At 43.7% G+C, this 21252-nt stretch overlaps 1 protein-coding gene across 4 annotated transcripts in view; it reads left to right on the plus strand.

Moving 5' to 3' along the window:
- aff1 (AF4/FMR2 family member 1) overlaps positions 1–21252 on the plus strand; it is a 150882-nt gene that overhangs the window by 50540 nt on the left and 79090 nt on the right. For 2 of the 4 annotated variants that reach the window (XM_033024439.1, XM_033024457.1), the window contains exon 1: positions 16525–16546. The exons of the other annotated variants lie outside the window; for them this stretch is intronic. In XM_033024439.1, coding sequence (XP_032880330.1) covers positions 16542–16546 — 5 coding nt within the window. In that variant the 5' untranslated portion in view covers positions 16525–16541. Of the gene's footprint in view, positions 1–16524; positions 16547–21252 lie in introns of those variants that run through there. 4 annotated transcript variants of the gene reach the window in all.

Below are 21252 nucleotides of genomic sequence, written 5' to 3' on the forward strand. Positions count from 1 at the left end.
GGCTCGGTGTGGGAGGACCACAGTCTAGTGTCCTTCCGCTGCTGGACATGGGGGGCACGGTATGGTGGAGACGCCCCTCAAAACAAGGGAAGGTATCCCACGCCAGGGGGCCACATGAGTGGCACGGGTGGGGGACAGACTTGAGAAATGTATAGACTGTGTTGAACAATTTGTAGAGCCTCCGAAAATGTCAGATGAATTTTTTTCGCACAGTTCACGTATTGTATATATTTATTATTTGAATAAAGTCTATTTTGAAATTTAAAAAAAAGATTACAGCTCGGCATTTAATACAATTATCCCCCCCAAGCTGGTTACCAAACTCGCAGAACTGGGTCTCTGCGCATCCCTCTGCAATTGGATCCTCGACTTCCTCATTCACAGACCACAGTCTGTTCGTATTGGTGGAAATGTGTCAGACTCGATAACAATCAGCACGGGAGCACCTCAAGGCTGCGTGCTCAGCCCCCTGCTGTACTCGCTCTATACTCATGACTGCGTAGCCGGTCATAGTGCGAACTCCATCATCAAGTTCGCTGACGACACCACTGTTGTGGGACGTATTACTGATGGAGATGAGTCAGAGTATAGAAGAGAGATCGAGCAACTGTCCATATGGTGCCAGCACAATAACCTGGCCCTCAACACCAGCAAAACCAAGGAACTGATTGTGGACTTTGGAAGGAGTAGGATGGGGACCCACAGTCCCGTATATATCAACGGGTTGATGGTTGAAAGGGTCAAGAGCTTCAAATTCCTGGGCGTGCACATCTCTGAAGATCTTTCTTGGTCCGAGAACACTGATGCAATTATTAAGAAAGCACATAAGCGCCTCTACTTCCTGAGAAGATTAAGGAGTGTCGGTATGTCAAGGAGGACTCTCTCTAACTTCTACAGGTGCACTGTAGAGAGCATGCTGACCGGTTGCATCGTGGCTTGGTTCGGCAACTCCCCCTGTGAACCTTATGGAAGAAGACGCGTGAGCACGTCTCATCCTGCTCCACGTGGCGGACCCTGGATCGGAAGATGATCTTGGAGGATTCGGAGGTAAAGAGCCGAGCTTTCCGGCCCTTCAACTCTCTCAGTTCCTCCCTCACATCCACCCCTCTCGACTGCAGAAGGAGCAGTTGCTGCAAATCTGTCAGAAGTTGACACAATTCCCAAGATCCTCGATCCATGACTGATAAAAACAGATACTACACTTGATCTTAGCCAAAAGGCCAGAACATAGTGTGGCGGATAATGTCAACATGGGTAAAGGGGTGGGGGTTGGAATAAAGGCCAGAGATAAGAACAAAAGGTGTGAGACAGATTTAAAGAGCCTTATCCTCTTTGAAGATGGAATCCTAATTGAAACCAATGTCATCTTGGCAGCACCTGGGTTTTTCATTCTCCTGCATAAATGCTGAGGAATTTTCCATGGAGACTGAGATTTGTTGCTGGGCATAAAATGATCTTACAACAAAGCACAGTAACAGATGTGGTGCCATCTGTCCCTCCATGTCCCAGAGTCTCAAAGCATGTGTTCAATTCCATGCCTTCCTTAGGCTGAACATCTAATATTTTTCAGAACTGCCAACCACGGCCAGCAGGAATCTGCACATTAACATGCATTGAAGAAGGGTCTTGACCTGAAACGTCACCTATCCATGTTCTCCAGAGATGCTGCTAGTCTTGCTGAGTTACTCCAGAACTCCGTGCCCTTTCATATAAACCAGCATCTATAATCTGTTATTTCTACATTTAAATGCATTGTTGACCATTAAATAGTTTTGAGGATTCTAAAGTTATGATAAATATTAGTTCATTCTTAAACCTGCTACAAGTTTGCCTATAAGGCTCTGCACTAATCAACATGTTCATTATCAATGCAGTTATTAGAGTATATCCTAAAAACCACTGTGGTAGATTTTATGCCTGTAGTTTTTGATCCATTTTTTAGTAAATTTAAATCTAGAAAATTGCCCAAAATGTCAAATACCATTTTACCGTACCTAATGTTTAATGATTTGCAGTGTTGTTGGAATTAGCATATATTTTAACTACAATGTTTGGGTCTGGTGGTATTCTTTGTCTTTTTTATTACTTTTTAATGCATAGTGCAACAGTATATTGTCTTTTGTCTTTTAAGGTCTTTTGTGGTTTAAAGCTCCTGAGATTAGCTAATTTTCCCCATAGTTAACATCTTTAAACATTGGTGCTTTTCTTTAGAATCTAATTCTCAGCAGTATTCAGCTAAAGATTGCTGCAGGATTTGTTTATGAATGAGCTTCATCATGAATGGACATCAATGGACAAAGTGGCAATGCTCGCGGACTTTGTGCAAAAAGACAAACAAACAAACAACCAAACAAACTATAAACACAATCATAAGCACACATATTCTTTTACATATTAAATATTGGAAGGAAAAACGTTCAGTAAAGTTAGTCCCTGGTGAGATTTACAGTCTGAATGGCCTCTGGGAAGAAACTCCTTCTCGACCTCTCCTTTCTCACAGCATGGCAACAGAGGCGTTTGCCTGACCGTAGCAGCTGGAACAGCCCGTTGCATGGGTGGAAGGGGTCTCCCATGATTTTATTGGCTCTGGAGTTGCACCTCCTGATGTATAGTTCCTGCAGGGGGGCGAGTGAAGTTCCCATAGTGCATTCGGCCGAACGCACTACTCTCTGCAGAGCCTTCTTGTCCTGGGCAGAGCAATTCCCAAACCAGATGGTAATATTTCCGGACAAGATGCTTTCCACAGCCGCTGCGTAGAAGCACTGGAGGATCCTCGGAGACACTCTGAATTTCCTCAATTGCCTGAGGTGGCAAAGGCGCTACCTTGCCTTACTCACGAGTGCTGCGGCGTGTGATGTCCATGTCATATCCTCAGAGATGTGGACTCCCAGATATTTAAAACAACTCACCCTATCCACAGTATCCCCATTTATCCTCAATGGTGTGTACGTCCTCGGATGATGTGCCCTCCTAAAGTCCACGATCAGCTCCTTCGTTTTTTTGATGTTCAAGAGGAGGCTGTTATCCTGGCACCAGAGTGCCAGATCAGCCACCTCCTCCCGGTTGGCCTTCTCATCGTTGTCTGAGATCAGGCCCACCACCACAGTGTCATCAGCAAACTTAATTATTGAGTTGGAGCTGAACCTAGCCACACAGTCATGTGTGTACAGGGAGTACAATAGGGGGCTGAGGACGCAACCCTGGGGCGATCCTGTGCTCAGGGTGAGGGACTTCGATGTATTCCCTCCCATCTTGACTACCTGGGGCCTGGCGGTGAGAAAGTCCAGGACCCAGGCACACAGGGAGGTGTTGAGCCCCAATTCCAGTAGCTTCCTGGCCAGTCTGGTGGGGACTATCGTGTTGAAGGCTGAACTGAAGTCTATGAACAGCATCCTCACGTAGCCCCCCTTCTGGCTGTCATGATGAGAGAGAGCGGTGTGCAAAACCTGGGAGACCGCATCGTCCGTGGATCTGTTCGGACGGTATGTGAAATGTAGCGGGTCCATGTTGCGAGGGAGGAAGGCGCAGATGTGTTTCTTCACCAGCCTCTCAAAGCATTTCATGACTACCGAGGTAAGGGCCACCGGACGGTAGTCATTCAGACAGGCTGGGGAGGCACTTTTTGGTACCGGTACAATGATGGATTTTTTGAAGCAGGCAGGGACCAATCAATCAATCAATCAATCAATCAACCTTTATTGTCATCTTACAAGCAACAGTTGTACAGTGCAAAATGAAAAGACGTTTCCCAGGGAATAGCGGAGCATCGCACATGAAATTTAAAACATTTCACACATAATACTAAAAACAATCCAGTCCCTGATGGAATGAATGAATGAATGAAACTTTATTGTCATTCAGATATACACCTAGACACATGGAACAGTATAAATAGTTAAAAGCAGGTAAAACACAACGTTAAAATACAATAAACCAATCATAAAATGTCCGGGGCAGCTGATTTGAGTGGCCAGTGCCAGTTATTAAAGTGGCCAGTGCCAGTTATTAAAGTGTCCGTGCCAGCCGCAGAATCAAGTGACTGTGAGTACAGAGTGACTGTTTAGCAGCCTCACAGCCTGTGGTAGGAATCTGTTTAGCAGTCTTGTAGTCCGGGCTTTGATGCTTCGATATCTCTTGCCTGATGGCAGGAGATCCAGGTGCATGTGGAGGGGGTGCAGTTTGTCCTTAGCAATTCTCTGAGCTTTTTTCAGACAGCGGCTCTGGAACAGTTCTTGTACCGAGGGTAGGGAGAAGCCAATGATCCTCTCTGCTCCCCTCACTACCCTCTGCAGAGCCTTCCTGTCCGAGCAGTTGCAGGTGGAGTACCACGTATTTATGCAGTACGTGAGTACAGACTCCACCGTACCCCTGTAGAAAGTCCTGAGGATGTTGGTGGGGAGTGAGGCCTGTTTTAGTTTCCTCAGGAAGTGCAGTCGCTGATGGGCCCGTTTGACGGTCCCAGTGGTGTTCCTGGACCAGGTGAGGCTGTCTGTAATTTGCACACCGAGGAACTTTATGCTCTCCACTCTCTCCACTGTAGTGCCACTGATGTTGAGGGGTGTATGCTTTGGCTGCGCCCTCCTGAAGTCGACAACCATCTCCTTCGTTTTGTCGACATTTAATTCTAGATTATTTTTGCCGCACCAGTCCACTAGTTGTTTTACTTCCTCCCTGTACATTGATTCGTCATCTCCGCTGATGATTCCCACCACTGTTGTGTCATCCGCAAATTTTATGATCTTATTGTCCCTGAATCTGGCAGCACAGTCATGTGTGAGCAATGTGAACAACAGCGGGCTGAGCACACAGCCTTGAGGGGAGCCGGTGCTCAGCGTGATCGAGCCTGAAGTGTTCTTGCCAACACGGACTGACTGCGGTCTCTCTGTCAGAAAGTCCAAGATCCAGTGACACAGGGTGGTGTTGAGGCCCAGCAGGGTTAGTTTCTCCACAAGTCTCTGTGGGATGATGGTGTTAAACGCTGAGCTGGTCAATGTACAGGATTCTGGCGTATGTGTTTTTGTTTTCCAGATGCGTGAGTACTGTGTGCAGCGTGGTAGAGATGGCATCCTCTGTAGAACTGTTGGGGCGATAGGCAAACTGGAGGGGGTCTAACGATGAGGGGAGGCTGGCAGTAATGTGGGGTTTCACCAGGCGTTCAAAACACTTCATTATTATTGTGGTCAGGGCGACAGGGCGGTAGTCATTTAGGCAGGCAACCACTGGTTTCTTCGCTATGGGGATTATCGTGGAAGTTTTGAGGCATGTGGGGACAATGGCTTGACTAAGGGAGATGTTAAAGATGTCTGTTAGCACATCTTTGTTAGCACGGACTTGTCCAGGGAGAGGTTGAATATTGTAGTGAGCACCGGAGCTAGCTGCGTAGCACAGGACTTGAGTACTCGCCCCGAAATGCCATCGGGGCCTGCAGCTTTCCTCGTGTTCACCCGTGTCAGGGCCCTCCTCACGTCGTGCTCGGACAGCGAGAATGTGTGCACATTCCTCCCTGCAGCTTCGGTAGCCAGCCCGCTGGCGGTATTGTCGATAGTCGGCAGACGATGGGTGGTGTTGCCCATCTGTGACGAATAAACTTGACTTGACTTGACTTGAATGAGCTTCATTAGATGCGGCTCCATTGAAACTTTCCTTCATTGAAGCAAAAGTCTCGGCGCGGAACAACCTCCTGCGTTGCTTGGCTAGATCGTCATGGGGAGCTAGGTCATCTACTCTCCGAACCAGTGCTCTTGCACTCGTGTACAGCACCGCTGAGTACGCCGCCCCAGCATGGTGCTGCAGCACTCATACTAGCAAGCTAGACGCCATACTCAACGACACCAAGCGGATCATCACCGGCTGCCTACGCCCTACTCCGACGGATCTTCTGCCGGTGCCCGCAGGTATCGTACCCGCCAAGCTTCGCAGAGAGTACTTCACTCTCAGGCTGTTGTGCAAGGCCCCATCGGACGGCAAACATCCTTTGCTCCACCTCGCCCAGGACTCACAGCAACTGGAACCTCAACGCCTGTCATCTCGTCGCCCCTTCTCCCGTCACGCAGCGACCCTCTGTGGCTCCGGTTTCAACACACTAGGAGCATGGAGAACCAGCTGGGAACAGACTTCGCAACCTCTGCAATTCACTGCTGCACCCAACACCACAGCCCCACCCGGCTTGGACCTGCCCCGCAAAGAGTGGGTCGCCCTGGACCGGTTCCATACAGGGGTCGGCCGGTTCAATGCCAACATGCATCGCTGGGGGCTGCTTTCATCAGAAGCCTGCATGTGTGGAGCAGACCAGCAAACAGCACAGCACGTCATTTTCGACTGCGCTGTCCTCCACCGTGGAGGGGTAGACCTCACGGCCCTCGGCAACAGCACATTGAACTGACTACAGCTCCTGGAGGGCGTTACATAACCTCTGCTGCCTCAAACGCAAGAAGAAGAAGTGAAGCACCCGCAGTCAGGATCGAACCCGGGTCCCCGGAGCTGCATTCGCTATTAGGCAGCAACTCTACCACTGCGCCACCGTGCCGCACATTTCCTTTCTGACCATTTCCTTGTTAGCTGCCTGACCCGCTAAATTCCTCCAGCAGTTTTTTTTTGCTCAAGATTGTAGCATCTGCAGCCTCCTGCCTCAAGCTGGTGATATTTATTTAAATGTGTAGGAAGGAACTGCAGATGCTGGTTTAAACCGAAGATAGACACAAAAAGATGGAGTAAATCAGCTGGACAGGCAGCATCTCTGGAGAGAAGGAATGGGTGACGTTTTGGGTCGAGAAGGATCTTGACCCGAAACGTCACCCATTCCTTCTCTCCAGAGATGCTGCCTGTCCCGCTGAGGTACTTCAGCTTTTTGTGTCCATCTGAGATTTAATTGAAGCTTTTCCCACTGAGAGTAGGGAAGATTCAAACAAGGGGACATGACTTGAGAATTAAGGGACAGAAGTTTAGGGGTAACATGAGGGGGAACTTCTGGGTACAAGAGCAGAGAGGCAGGGGGGTGTAAAATGAGGGTAGAAGCAGTAGGTAGCAAGGTGAAAAGTAAAAGTGGCAGGCAGACAAAACCAGGGCAAAAATCAAAAAGGGCCACTTTTCAACATAATTGTATAAGGGGTAAGAGCGTTGTAAAAACAAGCCTGAAGGCTTTGTGTCTCAATGCAAGGAGTATTCGTAATAAGGTGGATGAGTTGAACGTGCAGATAGCCATTAATGATTATGATATAGTTGGGATCACAGAGACATGGCTCCAGGGTGACCAAGGCTTGGAGCTGAACATCCAGGGATATTCAATATTCAGGAGGGTTAGAGAGAAAGGAAAAGGTGGTGGTGTAGCGTTGCTGGTCAGAGAGGAGATTAATGCAATGGAAAGGAAGGACATTAGTTTGGAGGATGTGGAATCGGTATGGGTAGAGCTGCGAAACACTAAGGGGCAGAAAACGCTGGTGGGTGTTGTGTACAGGCCACCTAACAGTAGTAGTGAAGTTGGAGATGGTATCAAACAGGAAATTAGAAATGCGTGCGACAAAGGCAAAACAGTTATAATGGGTGACTTCAATCTACATATAGATTGGGTGAATCAAATTGGCAGGGGTGCTGAGGAAGAGGATTTCTTGGAATGTATGCGGGATAGTTATCTAAATCAACATGTAGAGGAACCAACGAGAGAGCAGGCTATTTTAGACTGGGTATTGAGTAATGAGGAAGGGTTAGTTAGCAGTCTTGTTGTACGTGCCCCCTTGGGCAAGAGTGACCATAATATGGTTGAGTTCTTCATTAGGATGGAGAGTGACATTGTTAATTCAGAAACAATGGTTCTGAACTTAAAAAAAGGTAACTTTGAGGGTATGAGACGTGAATTGGCCAAGATTGACTGGCAATTAATTCTAAAAGGGTTGACGGTGGATATGCAATGGAAGACATTTAAAGACTGCATGGATGAACTACAAAAATTGTTCATCCCAGTTTGGCAAAAGAATAAATCAGGGAAGGTAGTGCATCCGTGGATAACAAGGGAAATCAGGGATAGTATCAAAGCGAAGGATGATGTGTACAAATTAGCCAGAAAAGGCAGCATACCAGAGGACTGGGAGAAATTCACAGACCAGCAGAGGAGGACAAAGGAGGAAAGGAAAAATAGATTATGAAAGAAAACTGGCAGGGAACATAAAAACTGACTGCAAAAGTTTTTATAGATATGTGAAAAGAAAGAGATTAGTTTAAAAAAATGTAGGTCCCTTGCAGTCAGAAACAGGTGATTTGATCATGGGGAACAAGGATATGGCGGACCAATTGAATAACTACTTTGGTTCCGTTTTCACTAAGGAAGACATAAATAGTATGCCGGAAATAGTAGGGGACCGCGGGTCAAAGGAGTTGGAGGAATTGAGTGAAATCCAGGTTAGTCAGGAAGTGGTGTTGGGTAAATTGAATGGAATAAAGGCCGATAAATCCACAGGGCCAGATAGGCTGCATCCCAGAGTACTTAAGGAAGTAGCTCCAGAAATAGTGGATGCATTTGTAATAATTTTTCAAAACTCTTTAGATTCTGGAGTAGTTCCTGAGGATTGGCGGGTAGCAAACGTAATCCCACTTATTAAGAAGAGAGGGAGAGAGAAAACGGGGAATTACAGACCAGTTAGTCTAACATCGGTAGTGGGGAAACTGCTAGAGTCAGTTATTAAAGATGGGATAGCAGCACATTTGGAAAGTGGTGAAATCATTGGACAAAGTCAGCATGGATTTATGAAAGGTAAATCATGTCTGACGAATCTTATAGAATTTTTCGAGGATGTAACTAGTAGCGTGGATAGGGGAGAACCAGTGGATGTGGTGTATCTGGACTTCCAGAAGGCTTTCGACAAGGTCCCACATAAGAGATTAGTATATAAACTTAAAGCACACGGCATTGGGGGTTCAGTATTGATGTGGATAGAGAACTGGCTGGCAAACAGGAAGCAAAGAGTAGGAGTAAACGGGTCCTTTTCACAATGGCGGGCAGTGACTAGTGGGGTACCGCAAGGCTCAGTGCTGGGACCCCAGCTATTTACTATATATATTAATGATCTTGATGAGGGAATTGAAGGCAATATCTCCAAGTTTGCGGATGACACTAAGCTGGGGAGCAGTGTTAGCTGTGAGGAGGATGCTAGGAGACTGCAAGATGACTTGGATAGGCTGGGTGAGTGGGCAAATGTTTGGCAGATGCAGTATAATGTGGATAAATGTGAGGTTATCCATTTTGGTGGCAAAAACAGGAAAGCAGACTATTATCTAAATGGTGGCCGATTAGGAAAAGGGGAGATGCAGCGAGACCTGGGTGTCATGGTACACCAGTCATTGAAAGTAGGCATGCAGGTGCAGCAGGCAGTGAAGAAAGCGAATGGTATGTTAGCTTTCATAGCAAAAGGATTTGAGTATAGGAGCAGGGAGGTTCTACTGCAGTTGTACAGGGTCTTGGTGAGACCACACCTGGAGTATTGCGTACAGTTTTGGTCTCCAAATCTGAGGAAGGACATTATTGCCATAGAGGGAGTGTAGAGAAGGTTCGCCAGACTGATTTCTGGGATGTCAGGACTGTCTTATGAAGAAAGACTGGATAGACTTGGTTTGTACTCTCTAGAATTTAGGAGATTGAGAGGGGATCTTTTAGAAACTTACAAAATTCTTTAGGGATTGGACAGGCTAGATGCAGGAAGATTGTTCCCGATGTTGGGGAGGTCCAGGACAAGGGGTCACAGCTTAAGGATAAGGGGGAAATCCTTTAAAACCGAGATGAGAAAAACTTTTTTCACACAGAGAGTGGTGAATCTCTGGAACTCTCTGCCACAGAGGGCAGTTGAGGCCAGTTCATTGGCTATATTTAAGAGGGAGTTAGATGTGGCCCTTGTGGCTAAGGGGATCAGAGGGTATGGAGAGAAGGCAGTTACGGGATACTGAGTTGGATGATCAGCCATGATCATATTGAATGGCGGTGCAGGCTCGAAGGGCCGAATGGCCTACTCCTGCACCTAATTTCTATGTTTCTTTACTCAGAGAGTGGTGGCTGTGTGGAATGAGCTTCCAGTGAAGGTGGTGGAGGCAGGTTCGTTTTTATCATTTAAAAATAAATTGGATAGTTATATGGACGGGAAAGGAATGGAGGGTTATGGTCTGAGCGCAGGTATATGGGACTAGGGGAGAATACGTGTTCGGCACGGAGTAGAAGGGTCGAGATGGCCTGTTTCCGTGCGGTAATTGTTATATGGTTATAATTAAAGATTCGTTGTTGCTAACCTATCGTAACAGTACATTTTACAAGAACTAAATTAAACGCAGTTTCACGGTTCGGCTATTAGAATAATTTGTACCTGTTACCATCTCTACTGTTCCAAATGGACCAAAAACATTTTCAAGTATAAGTAATAATTATGCAACAATTACAAAATATGAAGCTAGCACTTTAAGAAACTGACTTGTTTTAATGACTTGTGTCAATAGACTGCCGCTGAATTTTATTGTTTCTGCCTTGATCAGAATATGCCAATTGAATGCTTTTTTTTGTTTTGAGTACAAGCATTGACGATTAACACTTTTCAGAGTAGATGTGACATTTGTGAGGTCTTCTGAATTGCATGGTGAATTAGTGAGTATAATGGACGTGGTCCTCATGTATATTTAAGCTCACTTGCAGGCACAGAATGTGAGTGTGGAAAATGGCATGTTGGCATTTTACTCAAGAGTGTTTGAGTACAAGATTAATGATGTCTTGCTACAATTATAGAGGTTAATTACTCCATACCTGGAGCATTGTGTAACAATGTTGGTCTCTTTTCTTGGGAAAAGGTACAGAGAGCACAACAAAAAAATTACTTGACTTGTTCCTAGCTTACAGATACAGAATGGAGTTAGGGGTTACACTCTCAAACTATGGAATAGACTGCTTAGGACTGAAATTAGAAAACGCTTCACTTGTAGGTTGGTGAATCTTTGCAGTTCTCTACCCTGGAGCATTATAAATACTCACTTTGTAGCGTGTGTCTTGGAATAAAGCACGGAGTCGTGTTTAGAGAGAGACACTTTTTATTCTGATCCTCCCGGTTGTAGGGAAGACCAACGAGAGAGAGATGGCACCCAAACCCCAGCCTTTAAAGCCTCCGGCTAAGGGCCGCCTCCGGACTGAACCACTCCTGTGCCGAGGGGTTCGACACTAAGGTGGCACGACCCTTGGGAGCCGCCACAACTTTTTCATTATATCCAAAATAGTGATAGATTGCTTGATGATAAAGGCTACGGGTGTGGGACAGAAAATGATGTTGAGGTAAAAGAACAGCCATTAAATGCTTGACTGATGGAGCAGGCCAGGAGCTGAATCATCCTCTCTTGCTAAATAATAATTTGCACTGGTATTGGCGTTATTAATTTGTTTAATTTTTGTTATATTATCTGTGTATTGTGTTTACAAGCCTGTTAAGCTGCTGTAAGTAAGAATTTCATTATTTCATTGTTGGTACATATGATCATTAAACACTTTGGACTCTTGACTTGACCCGTCTTGACCCCTAACTTCAGCCACATAGAACGGAAAGTTAGAACATTCATTTCATGTCCCTGGGTATTGTTTGTGCAGTACAACAAATTATAAATCATTGGACTATGACAGAAGCAAAACTCGGATACCATTTGAGCTCCTGATTACAATCCACTTTAAATTCCCCGTACCTCCTCCATCCACCCCAGTCTCCCTTTTTTGCTTATTCCCTCTCCACCTCAAAATCCAGAAAACATACGTGATACCCCTCTGCGCCAAAGCAAAAAATATAAAAGATTCAACTATGATATCGCCCCACCTTCTTGAGTTTCTAGATCAAAAGACATGCAATTTGGTGATAACACATTTTGCTTCTCCCATCTTGTAATAAAATGTTGATGTGTCGAAGGATCTCTCTTTAAAAAAAAAAATCACACATGAAGGGTACACCATCCCAGATAAATACTTCACCTGTCACTGCTCTCCCCACTGCAGGTAATTGCCAGGAGAGACAAAAATAACCGGAAAACAAATAAAGGAATGAGGGTGGCACGGTGGCGCAGCGGTAGAGTTGCTGCCTTACAGCGCCAGAGATCTGGGTGTGATCCCAACTACGGGTGTTGTCTGTTTATACATTCTCCCCGTGATCACATGGGTTTTCTCCGAGATGTTCGGTTTCCTCCTACACTCCAAAGACGTACACGTTTGTAGGTTAATTGGCTTGGTATAAATGTAAATTGTCCCTCGTGTGTGTAGGATAGTGTTAATGTGCGGGGATCTCTGGTCGGTGCGGACTCGCTGGACCGGGTCTGTTTCCGCGCTGTATTTTTAAACTAAACTAAAATTCTGCCTGCCCTCTCCAAAACCAACCCAGCACAACACGTGGAGCATGTTACCTATGTGACATGCTCTGTACAGCTTGTCCTTCTGTGTTTAAAGGGTTGGCAACCACTGCTGTAGTCGGGTTTACCGTTCACTGGGGGAGGGGGAAAAATAAATGGCTAACGGGTCAGTTCAAACCCTTGCATAATTTACATTGATTTTGCTGCCTTTCACTGGTTCCTACCCCATATTGTTCCAAAAGCTTTTCAAAACTTGCTCTTTCGTTGAACTTTCATTTGGAGGAATACTTTTGGAATGAAAAAGTATGTGGCTTCTGCTTGAGTCATTGTGGGTTGTGTGCTGACAATGTAAGGTGCATTGTGTGTGAATGACACCAGGAGCAATTACAAGAAGGTGATGAGGCCACACTTGGAGCACTGTGTGCACTTTTGGTCACCCTGCAATAGGAAGGATGTAATTAAGCTGGACAGTGCAGGGAGCATTTACGAGGATATTGCCAGGACTTGAGGGGCTGAGCAGGCTGAGACTTTATTCCTTTGAGCGAGGGAAGTTGAGGGATGATATTTTTTAGAGGTCCATAGAATCAGGAGGGGAATAAATAGGGTGAATGCACAGTCTTTTACCCAGAGTATCCAGGTTTAAGGTGAGAGGAGAAATATTTAATAGGAACCTGAGCAGCACCTTTTTCACACAGAAGGTGGTGGGTATATGGTAGTTGAGGCAGGTACTGTTATATTTTAAATCATTTGGACTGGTACATGGATAGGAAAGGTTTAAAGGGATATGGGTCAAATGCAGGCAAGTAGGACTAGTGTACATGGGTCATGTTGGTCAGTGTGGGAAAGTTGGGGCATCTAGGTCAGCATGGACGAGTTAGGCCAAGAGGCCTATTTCTACGCTGTCTCTGTACACATCAATCAGCTGACTATTGTTGGAGGAGGGGAAGGGAACCAAGCAGCTGAACTGGACGATCTATCACAAGGCCTGTAGTTGAGAAACCTCTTGCAGGGTTTGATCTTGAAGGCATTTGAATGCCGTATACCCAAGGTTTACACAGCTGAAATTGATTTAATAAACATTGGGTTATGTGTTGACAGTGTTGAGTGCTGGCTGTGTGACTGACAGAAAACCAGCAGCACAATGCGATGTCAAGAAGGACAGTAAACACAATCAGTTTAATCCTGTAGCTGACATCCAGTGCAAAAAATCTCATCTTCATTCATGACTGCTTCCACAGTGCGCTCCATAATGTTTGGGACAAAGACCCATCATTTATTTATTTGCCCCTGGACTCCACAATTTGAGATTTGTAATAGAAAAAATCACATGTGGTTAAAGTGCACATTGTCAGATTTTATTAAAGGGTAATTTTTACACATTTTGGTTTCACCATGTAGAAATTACAGCAGTGTTTATACATAGTTCCCCCATTTCAGGGCACCATAATGTTTGGGACACGGTAATGTCATGCAGATGAAAGTAGTCATATTTAGTATTTAGTTGCATATCCTTTGCATGCAATGACTGCTTGAAGTCTGCGATTCATGGACATCACCAGTTGCTGGGTGTCTTCTCTGGTGATGCTCTGCTAGGCCTGTATTGCAGCCAACTTTAACTTATGCTTGTTTTGGGGGCTAGTCCCCTTCAATTTTCTCTACAGCATATAAAAGGCATGCTCAATTGGGTTCAGATCGGGTGATTGACTTGGCCACTCAAGAATTTACCATTTATTATCTTTGAAAAACTCCTTTGTTGCTTTAGCAGTATGTTTGCGATCATTGTCTTGTTGTAGAATGAACCCCCATCAATGAGTTTTGAGGCATTTGTTTGAACTTGAGCAGATAGGATGTATCTAAACACTTCAGAATTCATTATGCTATTACCATCAGCAGTTGTATCATCAATGAAGATAAGTGAGCCAGTAGCTTCAGCAGCCATACATGCCCAGGCCATAATACCCCCACCACCATGTTTCACAGATAAGGTTGTATGCTTTGGATCTTGGGCAGTTCCTTCTCTCCTCCATACTGTGCTCTTGCCATCACTCTGATATAAGTTAATCTTCGTCTCATCTGTCCACAAGACCTTTTTCCAGATCTGTGGTTGCTCTTTTAAGTACTTCTTGGCAAACTGTAACCAGGCCATCCTATTTTTGCGGCTAACCAGTGGTTTGCATCTTGGAGTGTAGCCTCTATATTTCTGTTCATGCAGTCTTCTGCGTACAGTGGTCATTGACAAATCCACACCTGAAGAGCGTTTCTGATCTGTCGGACAGGTGTTTAGGGATCTTTCTTTATTATAGAGATAATTTTTCTGTCATCAGCTGTGGAGGTCTTCCTTGTTCTGCCTGTCCCTGTGCGATTAGTAAGCTCACCAGTGTTCTCTTTCTTCTTAATGATGTTCCAAACAGTTGATTTTGGTAAGCCTAAGGTTTGGCTGATATCTCTAACAGTTTTATTTTTGTTTCTCAGTCTCATAATGGCTTCTTTGACTTTCATTCGCACAACTTTGGACCTCATGTTGATAAACAGTAATAAAAGTTTCCAAAGGTGATGGAAAGATTGGAGGAAAGACTAGGTGCTGAGAGCTCTCTTATACCTGCATTAAGGAGGCAATTAAACACCTGAGCAATAACATACACCTGTGAAGCCATATGTCCCAAACATTATGGTGCCCTGATATGGGGGGAACTATGTATGTCAAATTCTTACTGCTATAATTTGGGACATGGAAGAAATTGATATAATATAAAATGAAATAACTTTATATTGGTTCTTCGTAACCTTGGAATATGAAAGTGCCTTCCAGCATATTAAGTACTTGTGAAGAGTAACCTTGTAATAAAATAGTAAGAAGTGGCAATCGATTGTGTGCATTTCAAGGTATCTCAAACAGCATGGAATTCATAAGAGGGAGAATCAGAGAACTCAGACATGTAACTCAAAATTGTACATTTAAAGCAAATGAGAGTCACCCAGAAAGCCTGACATTGATGCTTGATTCCAACTTGCCTAAACAACTTGTTTTTGATGGTAAAAAATCAGTAAATTCTGGTTGTTGTACAAAATTTTGGTTTGGACATGAGCTGATGACCATCGGGATATAAATAGGAATGTGTTTTCTGTAAGCTATTATGGGTGAGGAAGGCCAGGTAGTTGCAGTATACAGTTTCCTCAGAAAAGAGCAGTCACAGAAATGTTGTCTACGCATGTGATAAATGAGGAGTCAGCTGTGAACCATCGGCTGTAAACTAGGACTGTTGTTGCCATGGCAGCGTCAAGTGGCATTTAGTGGTAATGCATGACTAACCTTGTTTAACAGGCTAGTTTTTGTGAAAATACTCCAACCATAGCGAGGAATTGAGAAGCACTAGAATATGTTGCACAATTGTTGCCTTTATGTTCGATCCCTGCCCCCTTGATCCAACCATCAATCTTCCATATACTGAAAGTTTACGAAGAATACAGAAAGGCTTTTGATATTTCGAACCAATTCTAGTGGATGGATTTTCGTGAATCAGTCTGTGGACCTGTGTGGCATCCATTCAAGCAAAACTGTTTTGATAATGTCGTTTTTCATGCAATATCGGTATGTAGTTGAAAGTGCTATTTTTATTTTGTTAAAAAATCTGTAAAACTTCATAAATGGTATAAATCAGTGAAAATTAAAAATGTGTTGCTTTCCTCCCTCTCCTCTCCCCTAAATTATCAGGTGGCCTAAAGCTGAAGCTCAGTTACAGCTTTAAGTTCTTTTTTTTCCCATATCATTTCAAAATGTATTACTTCTGACAAAGATCTGCAGAAGAAGAAAATGTAATTAGTAGATTTATTTCCCCCTTTTGAATACGTCTAGTAAATACTGTATCGTAAATACTGTATCTGTGATTTGAGAAGCATCTTATGGTTAACAATACTTAGCGCTGAAAGTGCATAGATGTGAATATATAGTCTGTTGTCGTGAAGACTTTCCTCTTTTTATAGAGAAATATAGATGTTCTAACCTGCAACACAGGGTTTAATAACTGCCGTGTTGAAGAGCTGGCTGTGTGATTTGCATTTCCAGATACTCTGATCTGATGTTAAAATGGCCACGAGTCTCCGATAAGAAACCTCGCTCCTCCAATTGTTTTGGTAAAAGGCCTGAAGTTATTTCCATTTTCATCTGTGATAATACTAGAGTTCAATAAAGGAGATGTTTAATGAGGTATGTTAGCAAAACGTATTTAATTTCGCACAAAATATAAAATCTGTAAACTTGTTATTTTTAAGTGTTAAGAAACAAACAAGCCTAATTTAATTCTGCAGTGAAGTGCTTCTGAAATTAAATTAGTTGATTAATGTATCACGCCAAGTTTCTGCAGCCACCCCATCTCCATTAACCAAGACTTAAAATTTTAACTCCTCTCGCCTTTTTTCTATCGGGTAGGTTGGGCTTACAGGTACAGGGGCTCTCTGGGTTACGGGAGACTTGATATGCAGAAATTTGGCCTTTGCAAATCCTACCATAATTTTGTTTTTAAAGCCTTGCAAATAATATTAAAATGTTCTGTGATATTCATTAACAAAAATTTACAGTATATATTCAATTAGTTTCATTATGATATTGTAAATATCAACATAGAAGATATTCAATGAAAGAATTATAGGAAGTGTATGCTGAGCAATGCAGAATAAATTGTTTTTGACTTGTTTTAAACCCTTTTGTGACCTGTGGACTCCCTGTACTTGATAGGGACCCTAACCAAATGTCAAATGCAATGTAATGTAGAAATTTGTTCAGTGGTTTTAAGAAACAAACCATGGTACTGCAGTTTGTTTTGTTTGCAGTATTGTAAAACAGCGTGCATTTTAATACATGACAGCTGTTATTACAAAGATGTACAGATGTGAATTCCTTCTCATCACTGCTCCGTAGGGATCCCTAGTTAGGGGCACAAGCTAACTGTCCACTTCATAGTATTTTGCATTATTGTAGTAATAAATTGAGGCATCACATGATCATCATTGATCATATGATGTAGGCAGATGGAATGGGAGGCACACTTCAGAATCCATTCCACAGCAACACCCTCAACTGTTTAAATGTTAACTTGTCATTTCTAAATGTCTTCCTCAGCAGCTGAAGTTAAATGTTAACTTAAAATGACTAAAAATGACAGTATTGCAAAATGTCTGGAAGATTTTATTTTGACCAATCTAATCTATCATTACAGTACTTAGTAGAGAGCAGGGTCATAGATGCTGCTGCACCCGCTGAGTTCCTCCAGCAATTTTGTGTACCTAGGGTCTCTCACCTGCCTGGTTTCTTACTTCATTCTGCCCATCTTCCCTTCTGCTCTCTGTGTATCCATTTTTTGTTGTTCCTCTTATCTTGTCTTCCTTTAAATTGGCTGTGAGGTTTGGCAGAGAAAGGAGCCTCAAGCACCTGCGTTTAGAACAGACCATATGCGGTAAATATGATATTGATGAAAGTCCTTGCCCCTCGACTTGGATAGAATGGATGTGGAGAGGATGTTTCCACTAGTGGGAGAGTCTAGGACAAGAGTTCATAGCCTCTGAATTAAAGGACGTTCTTTTAGGAGGAGAATTTGGGACTAAAGGAATTTCTTTAGTTAGAGAGTGGTGAAACAGGAATTCTTTACCACAGAAGGCTGTGGAGGCCAAGCCAGTGGATATATTTAAGCAGAGATAAATAAATTATTGATAAGTACGGGTGTCGGAGGTTATGGGGAGAAGGCAGGAGATTGGGGTTAGGAGGGAGAGATGATTGAATGGCGGAGTAAACTTGATGGGCCAAATAGCCTAATTCTGCTCCTATCACGTGATCTAATGACTCCGGTGTTGTACCCATTTTCTTCCTCCAACCACATGCTTCTCACTTCAGCATTTCCCTTAACTCTTTCGCACTCACTCCCTCCATTCCGTTTGCCAGCATCTTTTTTCCTCTTATTTTCTTAGTCTTATCTTTTCCCACACTCCCCTAGAACATTCCCTTTCCCCTTTCTCCTGTCATAACTCGGTGCATCTGCCTGATACTGATGCACCTTGGGAAGCTGCATTGGCTAGGCTCTCAATGAACCAATGAAAATGTTTCAGAAATCGTGTACAACCTGATGAAGTTCTGTAGTTAGGATCTATAATTATGCAGCATTGAATTGATGTTTTCTAATATTAATATAGAATCATTAATTGATAAGTGGGAAATAAATTAAGTTTTATCCTACATGATAAAATGTGGGATACAGGAAGTACATGCAGACAAAGTTTTTAATGCAGTCTGAATAAAGAAGTTAATTTTTTGGGACTAGAACTGCCACAGCTGATGGCTATGTTTACCCCGAGAGCACAAGTTCACAAGTAATAGGAGTAGAATTAGGCCATTCGGCCCATTGAGTCTACTCCATCATTCAATCATGGCTGATCTCTGCCTCCTAATCCAATTTTCCTGCCTTCTCCCCCATAAGCCTTGACACCCTTTCTAATCAAGAATTTGTCTATGCCTTAAAAATATCTACTGACTTGGCCTCCACAGCCTTCGGTGGCAATAAGTTCTACAGATTAAGTACCCCCTGACTAAAGAAGTTCCTCTTCAACTTCTTTCTAAAAGAGCACCCGTTAATTCTGAGGCTGTGACCTCTGGTCTTAAAATGTTCCACCAGTGGAAACATCCTTTCTACATCCACTCTATGCCTTTCATTATTCTGTAAGCTTCAATGAGGTCTCCCCTCAACCTGCTGCTTTTAACAGATTTTTGAAAATTGGAGAGACATAGAAACATAGAAAATAGGTGCAGGGGTAGGCTATTCAGCCCTTTGAGCCAGCACCACCATTCAATATGATCATGGCTGATCATCCAAAATCAGTACCCTGTTCCTGCTTTTTCCCCATATCCTTGATTCCTTTAGCCCTAAGAGCTAAATCTAACTTTCTCTTGCAAACATCCAGTGAATTGGCCTCCATTGTCTTCTGTGGCAGAGAATTCCACAGAATCACAACTCAGTTTTTCCTCATACATTTGATACTTGGTTGCATGACTGTGGAATTCATTGCCACAGACGGCTGTGGAGGCCAAGTCATTGGGTACTTTTACGGTGGAGGTTGGTAAGGGTGTCAAAGTTTATGGGGAGAAGGGAGAACAATAGGGTTGAGAAGGAAAGATAGATCGGACATGATTGAATGGCAGAGTAGACTCGATGGGCCAAATGACCTACTCTGCTTCTATGAACTTATGACTAGCAAGTGATTATGTTAGGAACACAAGGACTGGAAGATGCTGGAATCTTGCACAGAACACCGAGCTGGAGTAACTCAGCGGGTCAGCCAAATCCCTGGAGATCATGGATAGGTGACGTTTTGGGTCAGGACTCAGCTTCACCCTTCCAAGTGTTTATGCCATGTAGGCCAGGAAGGTAGTTGCTTCAATCCTCATTGATATCGGCTGGTGTGTAGATTCTGCAGCAGTCCCAATATCTTCAGCTTTAAAATTCAGAATATGCAAAGTTTTTTGTTCATGATCACAATCTGGAAAATGCTGTGTATTCAATCACTGGATCTATCCGATATGGATGTATCTTTGGAAATTGCATTGACTTTCTGCATGGTTATCAGAAAATGGAGCTGCAACCAGCCGACCAGCATATTACTGCGGCTTTCACTGTAACTGAAGGGTTTCATTAAAAAATTGCCCAGCATAAAATTAAAATTTACGAAGGTGGAACATACAGATGGGGCGAGGAGATGTGGAAACATGGTAGGTGAAAAAAGCACATTTCTGGAGAAAAAAAAACCCCATCAACTAAGGATGTGACTCCATTTGAATTTAATGCTTGTAAAATCTCAACCATAATTATAGGATTCATGTTATTTTATCGTGTTTTTTTGGCAAAGGATGGGACAGATGAACCCATGGAGTGGTGACACCATTCGAAGTGTGCATGTCAACATTCAGTACTGGAAAGATTAGATTGGATCAGCTACCTGACCTTCACTGTCGTGGTAGTGACGTGATGCTGTGGGATGCCGATGCAATTAGGTTGATTATTTTTTAGAGGAAATGCGTGGAGCTGAACCTGGCCCTCTGACTGTGGTGAAATAAATTTTTCGAGGGAAACATAATCTAACAAATGTGAGCAATGTACAACAGACAGAGTGAAATGCTGCTGGCGAGAATTGCAGCCCTTCAAGTTAAAGGAGATAATTTTTCCTGCCATTCTTCTTATAAAACAGAATTCTATTCTTTTCGGTTTTCCACTCCATTAAATCTGTTCCGATGAGAAGGCCAAATTCAATGCCGTTGCTTCTGATATGTTTATTTTTCTTCTATCTGACATTCTTCTCAGTCTTAGTTAACACAGTGCTTAGCAAATATTTGTTTTACTTTTCTACTATTGAACTATAACTTTCACATAACCACTTCTGACATCTCTAGCATGAAGCCACCACTAAACGCGTCTTCCTTTCCTCTTCCCTATTAGCATTCAGAAAGAACTGTACCTTGGCACTTGGTCCACTCTTTAATTGTTCCCACATCCTTCTGCATAGTGATGCGTGATTCCCCTTCCTCCTTTCCCAATGTCCAGAACCCAAACATGTTTCAGATTCATGTTTTCCAAAACAGTTCAATTCAGTTGCTGGGACAGAACATCTAAATGATGTACAAGCACCAGTTTGTACCTACCTTTGTTTCAGGTCCGATGGCAAGCAGATCTGTAGAATTTAACAATTAAATTACCGACTAAATCTACTAGCAGGTTGCTTGCATCCCGTCCCTGTCCGGGGTAGCCCCGGGCTTGCGGCTGGCGCGGGGGGGAGGCGCTGGCACCAGCTCGGCTCTGCCTGTCCCAAGTTGGCCGGCAGCCCTGGACTGGTGGGGAGCCAGCGCGGATCGGTGGCGACCCCGGGCATGCCGCT

This window comes from Amblyraja radiata, chromosome 1 (genome assembly GCF_010909765.2).
Source record: "Amblyraja radiata isolate CabotCenter1 chromosome 1, sAmbRad1.1.pri, whole genome shotgun sequence".
Taxonomy (NCBI): Eukaryota; Metazoa; Chordata; class Chondrichthyes; order Rajiformes; family Rajidae; genus Amblyraja; species Amblyraja radiata.